This window comes from Malaclemys terrapin, chromosome 3 (assembly GCF_027887155.1).
Source record: "Malaclemys terrapin pileata isolate rMalTer1 chromosome 3, rMalTer1.hap1, whole genome shotgun sequence".
Classification (NCBI taxonomy): domain Eukaryota; kingdom Metazoa; phylum Chordata; order Testudines; family Emydidae; genus Malaclemys; species Malaclemys terrapin.
Window position 1 is genome coordinate 139,781,321 of NC_071507.1, and position 17,182 is coordinate 139,798,502.

The window sequence follows — 17,182 nt, forward strand, 5'->3', positions numbered from 1 at the left end:
TATGGATATTGAGATCTGGAGCCATGGGGAAGAGCAATGTCCCAGACACTGTCCTGTCCAGACCTGACAGACTTTGCAGCTCACAGTTATAATTTCCCCTGGTCCACCTCTGCAGCTGCCTTGAGCCTAGCCAGTGAAAGCATGGATCCTGCAGGAGCAATGGGAGTCAGCACAGAACTCAGAGTTAGGACAGATGCAGCAGCTGTCTGTGTGGAGTTGAGAACTGGAGAGGATCTGGGAAGTGAGGAAACATAACTCCTCTCCTCATTCCAAGCCCCTCCCCTAGATAGGACAACAAACTTGGTAAGGGGAATCTCCAGAGTAGTTTGCTGCTGCTCTGGCTCTCCCTTCTGCATGTTTCTCTGTCGGACTAGGCAGTTTGGGCCAAGAGGAGAAATGTACACCAGTTAAGGAATGGGTAATATGGAAAAGAGACAGGATGACATGCAGCTTGTCCTATGGACCCTGGGAGCCCTGTGCATTCAGATTAGCCCAAGACAATTGTGCGAAATTTACCAGTTCTTTGAGACATTGGAATTTTAAATTCTTCAGTTAAACAATATGTAATATGCTATATGACTCCATGGTTTGTTTGTTTAATTTAGAGTCTTCAGCTGTGCTGGTGGTTGGTACCGACAGCAAAATAGCCATGCTACTCTTCTGGACAAGTATTGGACCAAAATTCGGATGGATAACATGAATAAAGCAGAACTCAAAGAGGTGGGTGGAGTAATGTCATTATAGAGCACCAGACGTTGTTCTGTAGTTAAGGTTTAAAACAGAGATTCCATAATAAGCCTGATGCTTGTATTTGCTATTCAGAATCCACAAAATAGTCATATTGGCATCAAAATGGATAGGTTAGATCTGGGGCAAAGGAATACTTATTCTACAAAGCTTGGAAGTGAATTAGAGAGAGATTTTGGGCAACCTCAAAATAGAACAGTTCAACACAATTCTTTAACATCTCTAGGGAATGTCTACTTCGGTTGAGCTTAGTATAGTACAGGGGTCAGCAACCTTCCAGAAGTGGTGTGCCGAGTCTTCATTTATTCACTCTAATTTAAGGTTTCGTTTGCCAGTAATGCATTTTAACGTTTTTAGAAGGTCTCTTTCTATAAGTCTATAATATATAACTAAACTATTGTTGTATGTAAAATAAATAAGGTTTTAAAAATGTTTAAGAAGCTTCATTTAAAATTAAATTAAAATATAGAGCCCCCCCGGACCGGTGGCTAGGACCTGGGCACTGTGAGTGCCACTGAAAATCAGCTCATGTGCCGCCTTTGGCACACATGTCATAGGTTGCCTACCCCTAGTATAGTACATCAAATGACAGCTGGTGAAGAAAGCGTCCATTTAAAAAGTAATTCTCTAGCCCTTTTCTTTGCAGGTATAGAACTCAAAGTGCAGTCTGAGTGTGAAGAAGGCTTGTCAAGGGGGGGGACGGGACGGGACTTTTTTGGTTCTTTTTGTGCCCCCACTACTCCCCCAATCAAAAGACTTAAGGGGAATGTTAACCCTTCTAATTCTCATGGAGGTGTGGAAGGGGTCCACAAGCCTCTTAGGGTAAGTCTATGCTGCAGTTAAACACCCATGGCTGGCCCGTGTCCACTGACTCAGGTTTGCAGGGCTGTAAAATTGCTGTGCAGGCATTCGGGATCGCGCTGGAGCCATCTCTGGGATCCTCCCCCATTGCGTTTCACAACATAACCTGGGGTTATGCCCTAATTTATCTCTAACTTGCTTCTGAATTATTGCACTTCACTTTACCCATCTTCTACCAGGCCTCGCTTGACTATTGTCAAGCCTGTTTTTAGGAAATAGATTTTTGGGCCTACAGTAGATTCTGTTTACTTGCAACTCCTTGGTTGCCAGCAAAAAGTTGCTATTGTCCAACAATTGCTAATAAGCAGAAAGTAGGTTTCTGAGGCAGCAGCCAAGGAAGGAAATGCTGGGGCATGCCTTCCTGGGTGCAGTCCACAAACCTGATTGTTGGCAGACAGCAAAAAGGAGGTGGGCTGCAGCCCGAATGCCAGGGTTTTCCAGGGAATAGGGGTACTAGGGGCCCATGATGCTGCACGGTACCTCTCTCTGCACCGTTTGGTTCAGAATGTCCCAGCACTTTCTTTCCTATCTGGGCTGCAGCTGCTGTCCCTCTCGCCCCTCCCCAAGCCTCCCACTTTGCCCACAGCCTCCTCTCCCAGCCCACAGCCTGTTATCTCCTGTGTGGTCCCTGTGTGCAGAAGGAAGCGCTGGGACTGGCTGAGCACCAGCCACAGGCACACTTGCACCACTGCAGCCAGGGAAGGCAGGTCTCAGCACTTGCTTCTCTACCAGCAGCTCTGCAAACCTGCATGCAGAGGGTGCTCGGCCCATCCCAGTGCTTCCTTCTAGGGCTGCATCCCTGCAAACTTGCCTGAAGGTGGATCCTTTTTTCTCAAAAATATGACTAATAAGCGGCATGCTGTTGCCAATATCCAAACCCCATTCAATTACAAATAATGGGACGGGATTGCTTCCTGGCAAAACATTGCTATTAACTGGAAGTTGTTAATATCCAGGTTGCTATTAAGCTGAATCTACTGGACTTAAATTTCAACACAGTTCTATAAAACATAAGCAAGCATCATAGAATCATATGACTGGAAAGGACCTCGAGAGGTCAACTAGTCCAATCCCCTGCATTCAAGTCTTACCTTCTCCATACTAAACAAACCCAATTTTTTCCATCTTCCTTCATAGGTCATGTTTTCTAGACCTTTAATCATTTTTGTTGCTCTCCTCTGGACTTTCTCCAATTTGTCTACATCTTTCCTGAAATGTGGCGCCCAGAACTGGATACAACTGGACTCCAGTTGAGGCCTAATCAGCATGGAGTAGAGTGGAAGAATTATTTCTCGTGTGTTGCTTACAATACTCCTGCTAATACATTCCAGAATGATGTTTGCTTTTTTTTTTTTTTTTTTTGCAACAGCATTACACTGTTGACTCATATTTAGCTTGTGATCCACTATGATCCCCAGATTCCTTTCTGCAGTAATCCTTCTTAAGTAGTCATTTCCCATTTTGTATGCGTGCAACTGATTTTTCCTTCCTAAGTGGAGTACTTTGCATTTGTCCTTATTGAATTTCATCCTATTTACTTCAGACCATTTCTCCAGGTTGTCCAGATCATTTTGAATTTTAATCCTATTCTCCAAAGCACTTGCAACCTCTCCCAGCTTGGTATCATCCGCAAACTTTATAAGTGTACTCTCTATGCCATTATCTAAATAATTGATGAAGATATTGAACGGAACAGGACCCAGAACCGGTCCCTGCGGGACCCCACTCATTATTTCCCTAGTTTGTTTATGAGAAGGTCACGTGAGACAGTATCGAAAGCCTTACTAAAGTCAAGATATACCACATCTACCGCTTTCTCCCCCTATCCACAAGGCTAGTTACCCTGTCAAAGAAAGCTATTGGGTTAGTTTGACACAATTTGTTCTTCACAAATCCATGCTGACTGTTGTTTATCACCTTATTATCTTCTAGGTGTTTGCAAATTGATTGCTTAATTATTTGCTCAATTATCTTTCCGGGTACAGAAGTTAAGCTGACTGGTCTGTAATTCCCCGGGTTGTCCTTATTTCCCTTTTTATAGATGAGCACTATATTTGCCCTTTTCCAGTCTTTTGGAATGTGTCCCGTCTTCCATGACTTTTCAAAGATAATTGATAATGGCTCAGATATCTCCTCAGTCAGCTCCTTGAGTATTCTTGGATGCATTTCATCAGGCCATGATGATTTGAAGACTTCTAACTTGTCTAAGTAATTTTTGACTTCTTCTTCCCCTATTTTAGACTCTGATCCTACCTCATTTTCACAGGTATTCACTTTGTTAGACATCCAATTGCCACCAACCTTCTTGGTGAAAACCGAAACAAAGAAGTAATTAAGCACCTCTGCCATTTCCACATTTTCTGTTATTGTCTTTCCTGCCTCATTGAGTAACGGGCCTACTCTGTCCTTGGTCTTCCTCTTGCTTCATCATCTTTATAGGCTATAAAAGAACTTAGCTTCTTAAGACTGGATCCCCCCTTCCTAGTCTTTGTAACTTACCCTCTTAGGGAGTGATTATCTGAGTATATCATCATAAAACTTGCATGACCAGTAGGGGGAGGGATCAGTAAGGAAACTTACCTTAGTGAAGTCAGAGAATGTAGAGATAGAGTGAGAAAGGCCAAAGGCCGGGAAGAGTTGGACTTAGCGAGGGGAATTAAAAGTAATAGTATGAGGTTTTACAGCCATATAAATAGGAAGAAAGCAAAGAAAGAAGAAGTGGGACCGCTGAAGACTATAGCCGGAGAGGAGATTAAAGATAATCTAGGCATGGCGCAATATCTCAATGAATATTTTGCATCGGTGTTTAATGAGGCCAATGAAGGTATTAGGGATACTAGCACCGTTACAGAGGGGCATACGGGATGGGGGATTACCGCATCCGAGGTAGAAACAAAACTAGAACGCCTTAATGGGACTAAGTCGGGTGGACCGGACGATCTTCATCCGAGAATGTTGAAGGAATTGGCGCGGGAAATAGCAGGCCCATTAGCGACTATATTTAATGAATCTGTAAACTCGGGGGTAGTCCCGTTAGACTGGAGAATAGCCAATGTGGTTCCTATTTTCAAGAAAGGGAAAAAAAGTGACCCGGGTAACTATAGGCCTGTTAGTTTAACATCAGTAGTGTGCAAGGTGCTGGAGAAGATTCTGAAAGAGAAACTAGTTGAGGACCTTGAAGTTAATGGCAAATGCGATAAATTACAGCATGGTTTTACGAAGGGCAGATCGTGCCAAACGAATCTGATCTCCTTCTTTGAGAAAGTAACGGACTTATTAGATAAGGGAAATGCGGTGGACCTAATATACCTGGATTTCAGTAAAGCGTTTGATACAGTACCCCATGAGGAACTATTGGTTAAAATGAAAAACATGGGGATCGATATGAAAATCCAGAGGTGGATAGGGAATTGGTTAATGGGGAGAATGCAGCGGGTCGTATTAAAGGGTGAATTGTCGGGTTGGAGGGAGGTTACTAGTGGAGTGCCTCAAGGTTCGGTTTTGGGACCCATCTTATTTAATCTATTTATAACTGACCTCGGGACCGATTGCAAGAGTGGGCTGATAAAGTTTGCGGATGATACGAAGGTGGGAGGAGTTGCAAACTCGGAGGAGCATAGGGATACTCTGCAGGGAGACTTGAATGAGCTTGTGAATTGGAGTATCAGAAATAGGATGAAATTTAATAGTAAAAAGTGTAAGGTGATGCACTTGGGGACGAATAATAACAATTTTAGTTACAAGATGGGGACGCATTGGTTAGAAGTAACGGAAGAGGAGAAGGACCTAGGGGTCCTTGTGGACCGCAGGATGACTGAGTCGGCAATGTGACGTGGCGGTGAAAAAAGCCAATGCGGTCTTGGGATGTATTAGGCGAGGTATATCTAGTAGAGATAGGGAGGTCCTGCTTCCGTTGTATAAGGCGCTGGTGAGACCTCATTTGGAGTACTGTGTGCAGTTCTGGTCTCCAATGTTTAAAAAAGATGAACTCAAACTGGAACGGGTGCAGAGAAGGGCGACTAAGATGATCAGAGGAATGGAAAACCTGTCGTATGAAAAGAGATTAGAGGAGCTTGGGTTGTTTAGTCTGACAAAGCGAAGGCTGAGGGGGGATATGATTGCTATCTTTAAATATATCAGAGGGGTTAATACAAGGGAGGGAGAGGAATTATTCCAGTTTAGTACTAATGTGGACACGAGAACGAATGGATACAAACTGGCCGGGGGGAAGTTTAGACTTGAAATTAGACGAAGGTTTCTGACCATCAGAGGGGTGAAATATTGGAACGGCCTTCCGAGGGAAACGGTGGGGGCGATGGACCTGTCTGGTTTTAAGATTAAGTTGGATAAGTTTATGGAGGGAATGGTTTAATGATAAAACATAGTAGCCAAGGAAAACCAAGCAATGGTACATGAACAGCATAATGGCCAACAAGGGTCAGGCTAGAGACTCTTGCCTATATGCTCGGGGTATTACTGATCGCCATATTTGGGGTCGGGAAGGAATTTTCCTCCAGGGTAGATTGGCTGAGCCTCTGGAGGTTTTTCGCCTTCCTCCGCAGCATGGGGCAGGGATCACTAGCAGGAGGGTCTCAGCCAATTGAAGTCACTAAAACACAGGATTGGGGACTTCAACGGTAGAGTCCAGGGAAGGGTCTTGCGGCCTGCAGCATGCAGGGGGTCAGACCAGATGATCATAATGGTCCCTTCTGACCTTAATGTCTATGAGTCTATGAGTAGTTGGCTTCTGAGTTTATACAGATTGCAATTTCTGTTTCTCAGATTCTTCAGGGCAGATACCCCAACCTTGCTGCTGTGACTGATCGTCTACTAGACATTTATCTTCAGCTTACTGGAGACAAGCATCAAACATCGGAAATCAGTTTTCCTGTCTGTGAGCAGGAAGTGGATGATACATCAGAACTGAGAAAAGAAAACAAAAGGCCAAGTCTGGAGGGAAGAGAACTATCTCTGAGGTAGGTTTTTCCCTTACACATTTATTCAGAGAATATTTAGCTAGCGAGTGAAAGTTTACAATAAATCTTGGCTTGGTTTGTGTGTTTTTTTTTTTCCTTGAGGAAAAACAGTTAACATTATGAAACATTAGTTTAGTTAAAAAAATTAATGGTCTTGGAAAATTCTGTCCTTCTTTTGTTTTAAAGTAATTTTTAATGCTTCTTAGCCCTCTGGAACTCTGAATCCAAATGATGTAGAACTTCACTTTCTTGTGTAGTATGAAATATAACTACTATGCAAGGCTGACTGCATAATTTTGATTAAATGTAAAATGTCCTGAATTATTTGAACTTCTTTGGGGTCAAGAACATCAAGAGGTCAGAAATAAGAATTTAATATAAAGCCACATGGATATTTCTCAATGGCTTTTTTTAGCAAAATGTATAAGGTCTAGTAGATAAGAGTTGCTAATTACTACTAAAACTTCTAGTTGAAAAGGGACACAAATGAGGTTAAGGGGTAACTAATAAATATTTTTTCAGCTATCATTCTTTATTTGCACATCAGATTAGTGCATCTTGGTGTTAAGCAATTGTTTATGGCATTCTAATCTATAGTTTGCTCAAAGTAGCATACAATTATTTTATGGCTTTTTGTGACATAAGAACAGCCATAGTGAGTCAGACCATTGGTCCATCTAGCTCAGTATCCTTTCTTCTGACAGTGGCCAATGCCAGGTGCTTCAGAGGGAATGAATAGAACAGGCAGTCATCAAGTAATCCATCTCCTGTTGTCCACTCCCAGCTTCTGGACACTCAGAGCATAGGGTTGCATCCCTGACCATCCTGGCTAATAGCTATTGATGGACCGATCCTCCAGGAACTTATCTAGTTCTTTTTTGAACCCTGCTATAGTTTTAGCCTTCACAGCATCCCCTAGCAATGAGTTGACTGCGTTGTGTGAAGAAGTACTTCCTTTGTTTTAAACCTGCTGCCTATTAATTTCATTTAGTGACCCCCCCCTGGTTCTTATGTTATGTGAAGGAGTAAATAATACTTCCTTATTCACTTTCTCCACAGCAGTCATGATTTTATAGACCACTATATCCCCTCCTTAATTGTCTCTTTTACAAATTTGAAAATTCCAGTCTTTTTAATCTCTTTTTATATGGAAGCTGTTCCCAGAGGTGAAAGTAAGCCAGTACGCCCCAGAGCCCTGGAATAGCGGCGGGGCTCCAAGGGCTATTTAAAGGGCCCGGGGCTCCCGCTGCCTCTACGGCCCCGGCCCTTTAAATAGCCACCGGAGCCTTGGGGTAGCAGCAGCAGCTGGGGGCTCCAGCAGCGGTTTAAAAGGCCTGGGGCGGTAGCAGCGGCCGAGCCCCGGGCCCTTTAAACTGCTGCCAGAGCCCCCGGCTGCTGCTGCTACCCCGTCAGGGGAGGGGGAAGGCACTTACCAGTACAGGGAGGGCCAGGGCCGGCTCTGACCTCCCCATCCCCACCCCTTCCGCCCGAGGCCCCGCCCCTTCCGGGGGCCAGAGCCGGCCCCAACCCAGCCCCGTACCAGTAAGTCCCTATTTCTGCTTTCACCCCTGGCTGTTCCATATCCCTAATCATTTTTGTTGCCCTTTTCTATGCCTTTTCCATTTCTAAGATACCTTTTTTGAGATGGAGCAACCTCATCTGCACACAGTATTTAAGGTGTGGCCTACCATGGATTTATATAGAGGCATTATAATATTTTCTTTCTTATTATCTATCCCTTTCCTAATGGTTCCTAACATTCTGTTCGCTTTTTTGACTGCCACTGTGCATTGAGCAAATGTTTTCGGAGAGCTATCCAAAATGACTCCACTCTCTTTCTTGAGTGGTAACAGCTAATTTAGACCCCCTGGTTTTGTATACATAGTTGGAATTTCCAAAACGCATTACTTTGCATATATCAACATTTAATTTTATCTGCCATTTTATTGTCCAGTCACCCAGTTTTGTGAGATCCCTTGGTAATTCTTTGCAGTCTGCTTTGGATTTAATTATCTTGAGTAATTTTGTATCATCTGCAAATTTTGTTAGTTCACTGTTTACCCCTTTTTCCAGATCATTTATGAATATGTTGAACAGCACTGGTTCCAGTGCAGACCCCTGGGGACACCACTATTTACCTCTCTCCATTGCGAAAACTGACCATTTATTGCTACCCTTTGTTTCCTGTCTTTTAACCAGTTACTGATCCATGAGCGGGCCTTCCCTCTTCCATGACTGCTTAGTTTGCTTAAGAGCCTTTGGTGAGGAACCTTGTCAAAGGCTTTCTGAAAGTCTTAAATACATTAAATCCACTCAGTCCTCTTTGTCCACATGTTTATTGACACCCTCAAAAAAATTCTGATAGATTGGTGAGGCATACATTCACTTTACAAAAGCCATGTTGACTCTTCCCCAACAAACTGTGTTCATCTTCATGTCTGATAATTCTGTTCTTTAATATAGTTTCAACTAATTTGCCTCTTACTGAAGTTAGGTTTACTGGCCTGTAATAGCCAGAATCGCCCGAGGAGCCTTTTTTAAAAATTGGCATCACATTAGCTATCCTCCAGTCATCTGGTACAGAAGCTGATTTAAAGATAGATTACAAACCACAGTTAGTATTTCTGCAATTTCATATTTGAGTTCCTTCAATGTGAATACTGTCTTGTCCTGGTGATTTATTGCTGTTTATCAATTTGCTCCAAAACCTCCTCTAATGACTCATAGACTCATAGACTTTAAGGTCAGAAGGGACCATTATGATCATCTGGTCTGACCCCCTGCATGCTGCAGGCCATAAAACCGTCCCTACCCCTTCCCTGGACTCTGCTGTTGAAGTCCCCAATCCTGTTTTTAGTGACTTCAATCGGCAGAGACCCTCCTGCTAGAGATCCCTGCCCCATGCTGCGGAGGAAGACGAAAAACCTCCAGAGGCTCAGCCAATCTGCCCTGGAGGAAAATTCCTTCCCGACCCCAAATGTGGCGATCAGTAAGACCCCGAGCATATAGGCAAGAGTCTCCAGCCCGACCCCGTTAGCCATTATACTATTTACCCACCATTGCTTGGCTTTCCTTGACTACTATGTTTTACCATTAAACCATTCCCTCCATAAACTTATCTAACTTTATCTTAAAACCAGACAGGTCCGTCGCCCCCACCGTTTCCCTCGGTAGGCCGTTCCAATATTTCACCCCTCTGACGGTCAGAAACCTTCGTCTAATTTCAAGTCTGAACTTCCCCACGGCCAGTTTGTATCCATTCGTTCTGGTATCCACGTTAGTACTAAGCTGGAATAATTCTTCTCCCTCCCTTGTATTAATCCCTCTAATATATTTAAAGATAGCAATCATATCCCCTCTCAGCCTTCGCTTTGTCAGACTAAACAACCCAAGCTCCTCTAGTCTCCTTTCGTACGACAGCTTTTCCATTCCTCTGATCATCCTAGTGGCCCTTCTCTGCACCCGTTCCAGTTTGAGTTCATCTTTTTTAAACATGGGAGACCAGAACTGCACACAGTACTCCAAATGAGGTCTCACCAGCGCCTTGTACAACGGAAGCAGGACCTCCTTATCCCTACTAGATATACCTCGCCTAATGCATCCCAAGACAGCATTGGCTTTTTTCACCGCCACGTCACATTGTCGACTCATAGTCATCCTGCGGTCTACAAGAACCCCTAGGTCCTTCTCCTCTTCCGTAACTTCTAACCAATGCGTCCCCATCTTGTAACTAAAATTGTTATTAGTCATCCCCAAATGCATCACCTTACACTTTTCACTATTAAATTTCATCTTATTTCTGATACTCCAATTCACAAGCTCATTCAAGTCTCCCTGCAGGATATCCCTGTCCTCCTCCGAATTTACAACGCCTCCCACCTTCGTATCATCCGCAAATTTTATCAGCCCACTCCTGCAATCGGTTCCGAGGTCAGTTATAAATAGATTAAATAAAATGGGTCCCAAAACCGAACCTTGAGGCACTCCACTAGTAACCTCCCTCCAACCTGACAGTTCACCCTTTAATACAACCCGCTGCATTCTCCCCAGTAACCAATTCCTTATCCACTTCTGGATTTTCATATCGATCCCCATGTTTTTCAGTTTAACCAATAATTCCTCATGGGGTACAGTATCAAACGCTTTACTGAAATCCAGGTATATTAGGTCCACCGCATTTCCCTTATCTAATAAATCCGTTACTTTCTCAAAGAAGGAGATCAGATTCGTTTGGCACGATCTGCCCTTCGTAAAACCATGTTGTAATTTATCGCAATTGCCATTAACCTCCAGGTCCTCAACTAGTTTCTCTTTCAGAATTTTCTCTAACACCTTGCACACTACAGATGTTAGACTAACAGGCCTGTAGTTACCCGGATCACTTTTTTTCCCTTTCTTGAAAATAGGAACCACATTAGCTATTCTCCAGTCTAACGGGACCACCCCCGAGTTTACAGATTCATTAAATATTATCGCTAACGGGCCTGCTATTTCCCGCGCCAATTCCTTCAATATTCTCGGATGTAGATCGTCCGGTCCTCCCGACTTAGCCCCATTAAGGCGTTCAAGTTTTGTTTCTACCTCGGATACGGTAATCCCCCATCCCGAGTGCCCCTCTATAGTGGTGCTAGTATCCCTAATACCTTCATTGGCCTCATTAAACACCGATGCAAAATATTCATTAAGATATTGCGCCATGCCTAGATTGTCTTTAATCTCCTCTCCGGCAATAGACTTCAGCGGTCCCACTTCTTCTTTCTTTGCTTTCTTCCTATTTATGTGGCTGTAAAACCTCTTACTATTGCTTTTAATTCCCCTCGCTAGGTCCAACTCTACACGGCCTTTGGCCTTTCTCACTCTATCTCTACATTCTCTGACTTCACTTAGGTACATTTCCTTACTGATCCCTCCCCTCTTCCACTCTTTAAACGCTTTCTGTTTTTTCCTAATCGCCCCTTTGAGTCGGTCGCTCATCCAGCTCGGTCTAAATCTCTTGCTTAGTAATCTTTTTCCCTTTTTTGGAATACAGGCCTCCGACAGCTCATGCATCTTTAACTTAAAGTAATCCCAGGCTTCTTCTGCTTTTAAATCCATTAATACGTTTGCCCAATCCACTTCCCTTACCAGTCCCCTTAGTTTGTTAAAATTGGCCTTTTTAAAATTATAAACCCTAGTCTTTGATTTAATTCTGTTACTCCTTCCATGTATTTTAAACCGAATTAGCTCATGATCACTGGAGCCCAAATTGTCCCCTACTACCACTTCCTCAACAAGGTCCTCACTACTTGCTAGAATCAAATCTAAAATGGCCTCCCCCCTCGTCGGTTCAGTTACCACTTGATGGAGGAATTGATCAGCAAGCACTTCTAGGAACATCTGAGCCCTGTTATTGCTACTAGCGTTTGTTCCCCAATCTATATCCGGGAAGTTAAAGTCCCCCATAATTACACAGTTTCTGTTAGTAATTACTTCTCTAAACACATTAAATAGTTCCTTATCCATATCCTGGGTCGATCCCGGCGGTCTATAGCACACTCCAAGCACTATCCCCGGAGAGGCTCTAGTAGTCCTATTACCCAGTGTGAGTATTGCCCAGACAGACTCTGTGTTATCTAATCCATCCACTATTATTTCTTTACAGTTTATTTCACTATTGACATACAAGGCCACCCCCCCACCTTTACCCTTGTTCCGGTCTTTCCTAAACAGCGCATACCCCTCCATACCTGTGTTCCAGTCGTGACTGCCATTCCACCACGTTTCCGTTATTCCTACGATATCCGGTTTCAGTTCCTGGACCAAGAGCTCCAATTCCTCCATTTTGTTACCTAGGCTTCTGGCATTGGTGTATAAACACCCTAATGTATGTCGTTTAGCCCGTCTCCCATTAGCAGCACTATATGTTGCGGGCCTCCTTGTGTCCGTCCCCCCTGTCCTTCCTATGTCCAATCTCATCTCCCCGGCTATGTCTCCTCTCCTTTTACTCACCTTTTCCATACTGGAATCTGGCGTGGAGATTAACTGTGCATCTCCCAACCGTCTCCCCAAACTTCCTAGTTTAAAGCTCTTTTGATTAGATGAGCCAGCCTCCCTCCCAGAAGTCTATTTCCTTTCCTACTCAGGTGAAGCCCATCCCGCGAGAACAGGTGTCTGTCCCCGAAAGCCTCCCAGTGGCCATACATCCCAAAGCCCTCCTTATAGCACCACTCCCTTAGCCAACTATTTATTCTCACAATCCTATCAGCCCTTTGCTGCCCTTCCCTCGGGGACAGTTCCTCAGATTTGTCAACTAAAAAGAATGGCTCAGGTTTGGGAATCTTCCTCACATCCTCTGTAGTGAAGACTGATGCAAAGAATTCATTCAGTTTTTCTCCAATGGCCTTATCTTCCTGGAGTGTTCCTGGAGTGACCATCCAGTGGCCCCACTGATTGTTTAGAAGGCTTCCTGCTTCTGATATACTTGTATTTTTATTTTATGTTAGTATTTGAGTCTTTGGCTAGTTGCTCTTCAAATTCTTTTTTGGCCTGTCTAATGATGACAAAATGCAGAGTGGATTGTTGGATTTTCTTTCTTCTCACATCAAGCACCAAAGATAGTTGTACTGAGTTATATAATCAGTACTATTTCATGAAACAATATGCAAATACTAGATATATGGTAGTGCAGAATAGCCTTGGGGTGTGATAGAAATGGCATGTATTAAAAACATAGCCAGTTTTATGCTTAATATTAATCTTGAACTTTTGTCATCAAAAAACATGTTTCTTTTATTCTGAAGTTCAGAAGGAATGAGGTTTTGGCAAGCAACTTGAGCTTTGAAATGATTTTCCTTATAAATTACTCATTTACAAAAGCATGCTTTTTGTAATAACTTTATCTAGAATTGTTAATGTGGTATGTACGTCTGGCTGTTTGATACTTCGCTAGTACTTTGCCAAAATAGACATTGTGGCTCTTTAAGTACAGTAGAACCTCACAGCTACAAACACCAAAGTTATGAACTGACCAGTAAACCACATGCCTCATTTGGAACTGAAAATACGCAATCAGGCAGCAGCAGAGACCAAAAAAAAAGAAGCAAATACAGTACAGTATTGTGTTAAAGATAAACTGCTAAAAAAGGGAAGCATCATTTTTCTTCTACGTAGTAAAGTTTCAAAGCTGTATTAAGTCAATGTTCAGTAATAAACTTTTGAAAGAACAATCATAACGTTTTGTTCAGAGTTACGAACATTTCAGAGGCCTTGTCTACACAACTGGGGTAAGTCGACCTAAGTTATGCTACTCCAGCTACATAGATTAGGTCGATTTACTGCGGTGTCTACACCATGCTGCATCAACGGGAGACGCTCTCCCGTCAACTTAACTTACTCCCCTCATTCCAGTGGAGTACCGGAGAGCGCTCTTCAGTCAAATTAGTGGGTCTTCACTAGACCTGCTAAATCAGTGGTTGGCTGCATGTGGCCGCGGGCCGCAGGTTGCCCACCACTGCGCTAAATTGACCCCTGCTGCATCAATCATAGCAGTGTTGATCCCCGATAAGTGTAGACATGGCCAGAGTTACGAACAGCCTCCATTCTCAAGGTGTTCGTAACTCTGAGGTTCTACTATAGTCATTTGCACTTTGGAGTACACATCCCACTTATGTGATACTTTCATGTGTACATTTAAAAAGTAAAATAAAATCTGAATAAAAATAAAATCTAGTTATCAGCAGGTAGAGTAATTGGACTGAATTGAGGAAAGAAGAGCTGTGTATTACTGTTCAGCTATATCCAACATATGGCTTCCTCTCTCTCTTGTCTTAGAGATTTATTGAATTGGTGCAGCAGGATTGCCTACAACTTTGACAGCCCTTCCTCAACTACTGCAGTGAATATTTTTCAAGAGGTACAGTAAGACTCAATCCATTTTACAGTTGTTCACTAAGGATTTTGACGTTGGCCCTTAAGGCATAAAACGAGACTCAACTAAAAAAAATAGTGCTGCCTTGAACAGATTCTGGTTGGAGTGATTGATGCAATAACAGAGACCATGCTAGGGGCACCCCTATGGTCTTAGAACCTTGGACCGGGAAAAGGTATTTGTGTAGTAACATACTGAATGTCTCTCTGAACAACTTGGGAATATAAAATACACAATGGTGTGGTGTGACGTAAGTTTTATTGGTGTGAGTTTGGGATGGCACATTACTAGTGAGTGGCAAAGTTCTGTGTTATGCATATCATCCCAAATGTGTGCTATGAGTGCATCCTGTGTGCTACAAAACCACAACTTTAGGAATATTTTAATGTCTTTTTTTAAAAAAATGGTAATATATCCCCCACCTATGACCCAGAGGCTTTTAGCTACTGTGCAGGACTCAAAGGAAGGGAGAAATTAAAACAAATACATGTAAAACACCTCTCAAAGCAACTTTTTTTTTTTTTAAACAAAAAAAGTTGTTTTAAAGTCTGATAGCCTGGGGCACCTACAGGGCTAGATGCAAACACTGAGTTCATCAGGAAGAGGCTGACCTTCCCTCTTCCATGATGACAGGATTCTGTTTTTGGCATTCCTGAAACTTTAAAGCTGTATTATATTTACAATAGCTTACAGGGCAGCTCAGGACTGTTTTTTAACCCTACAGGCCCTTGGCCTGGGGTGGTGATGAATTATATGTTTTGGTATAGTAAAGATGCATTTTCTGGCTCATTTAAAAAAATAAAGATTGGTTGCTCTTTGAAGTTGCCAAGAGATTTGCAAGGTTAGAATAAGTCCTTGGGAGATGAATTTGTGGGCAAGTGGTAGCCTGTTGTAACTTTATTTCACAGGTCTATTAAATTTATCACTTATGCTTCTGTGTGTGTGTGTGTATCCATAGAAGCAGGCATGCGGAGGTGATGCCAAGCTACAACATATTAATTGTAAATGTGGTGGTGTTTTTTTCCTTTTGACAGGCCTTAGACTGTTTCACAGCTATGCTGTCCAAGCAAGGGAGCAGGCAGAAAATGGCAGAAATTATTGGAAGCAAACTAAACATTTCCAAGAAAAAGGTATATTGAGAAATGATTAGCGTGGCCTTTTTTTAAAATATTCTAAATTGTTCAATAAACGAATGGTAAAAGATGACTTTTTGCCTGGATGGAACCATTTAATTTCACAGTTACAGGCATAAGTAAAACTGGTTATTCATGTGCAACAAATTGCTGACACTGATGCTGTTTTAGCTTTTTAGGATAGATACAGTTTGAAAAAGCATGTGTATAAGAATGCTTCTGAGTCTAGGTATTAAAGTAGTATTAGTCTTAGAAACCCTCCTTAAAAGAACAGTGTATTAGAATTTTTTGGAAATGACTAATTTAAGAATAGCCAGGCCTGACACTTCTTAGACTAAATTTTTAAAAATTCTTTTTTTCCCTGCTGTTCTGTTTAGAATGGTCTTTGACCAGGGCCCAAGAGCAGCAGCACATACTTGGGCTCCCTCCTCCCCTTCCTATCTGTGCTCATCACGGCTTTCTGATTCTCAAGTTGTAGTTGCAGCTTGGCTGCTAATGTTTCTGTTAAACAGCCTCTTTTAAAGGGCCTGGGGACAGTGGCGCTGAAAGCCAGCAAAACTATCCCCAAACTTTTTACCTTGTGCAGGTCTCCCTTCCCCCCCGAGCTGAGGCCGGGAGCAGGATCGTGTCTCCAGGAGCGGGGGACAAGGACAGGAATGAGGGGGCCGAGGCTGGGGCCAGTAGCAGAGCCCCGTGTGTAGCTGGGAGTGGGGCTGGCAGCTGGGACCCCCGGGCACGGGGCCAGCAGCCATGATGCGGGACCCTGCGCGCGTACTAGGAGCTGGGAACCTGCATAAAACCTGGGGGTGCTGCAGCACCCCTTGCACCTCTACTTCCCACGCCTATGCCTGGGGAAGAGTATAAATGTGAACTCCCTCCAGATCAGTGTGCAGGTGTTGTTGTCATGCAAATGAATGAGAAATAAAGCCCAACTGACCATCTCTAAAACAATCAAGTTAACTAGCACTGTCAGATGCACAAAGCAAAAGGAAAGTGTGTTTTCTGTAGTCTTTCACTGATGATTTACTTGGATAACTTACAAAATTTTCAGATAAAAATATGACCTTCGTCTCTTCTTATCTCTATCCCTTACCCCCAAGTTGACAGTATCCCTCCTTTGCAGCCTACATTAAAGAAGGAAAACTTTAGATGATCTTTGAGAAAAATTCAAAATGTCAAATATATCTACAGACTTCCTTATTTCCCCATTGTTTAAGTAGAGAAACAGAAGACTCTGTACTGCCATGAATATCCTGTTGAGACAGACATCCCACTCAGTGGCTCTATACACAAATAATATTCTGCCCCACCCAACAAGCTGTTTGCTTTTCTGTTTCAGCAGAGCACAGGCTAAACTAACTAAATTCTGATACAGGTTTAAGTAATTGATTAGCAAGGAGATTGACAAAATAGAACCATAATGACATAGGTTTCATAAGAAGTACAGAGAGAAATCAATACTCGTCCAGTGAAAAATGGCCATTGGGGTGAAGGGATGGAACTTGGAAGATTCGTAAGTGTTTTAAGTGATGAGGATTCAAAATGTGTTCATGAGCAAA

The 17,182-nt window shown here is 42.9% G+C and overlaps 1 protein-coding gene across 2 annotated transcripts in view; it reads left to right on the plus strand.

Annotated features, from left to right (window-relative positions):
- MDN1 (midasin AAA ATPase 1) overlaps nucleotides 1–17,182 on the plus strand; it is a 187,992-nt gene that overhangs the window by 36,056 nt on the left and 134,754 nt on the right. For both annotated transcript variants that reach the window (XM_054022038.1, XM_054022040.1), the window contains exons 9-12: nucleotides 606–720; nucleotides 6,391–6,584; nucleotides 14,394–14,475; nucleotides 15,525–15,620. In XM_054022038.1, the coding sequence (XP_053878013.1) occupies nucleotides 606–720; nucleotides 6,391–6,584; nucleotides 14,394–14,475; nucleotides 15,525–15,620 (487 nt within the window). The remainder of the gene's footprint in view (nucleotides 1–605; nucleotides 721–6,390; nucleotides 6,585–14,393; nucleotides 14,476–15,524; nucleotides 15,621–17,182) is intronic.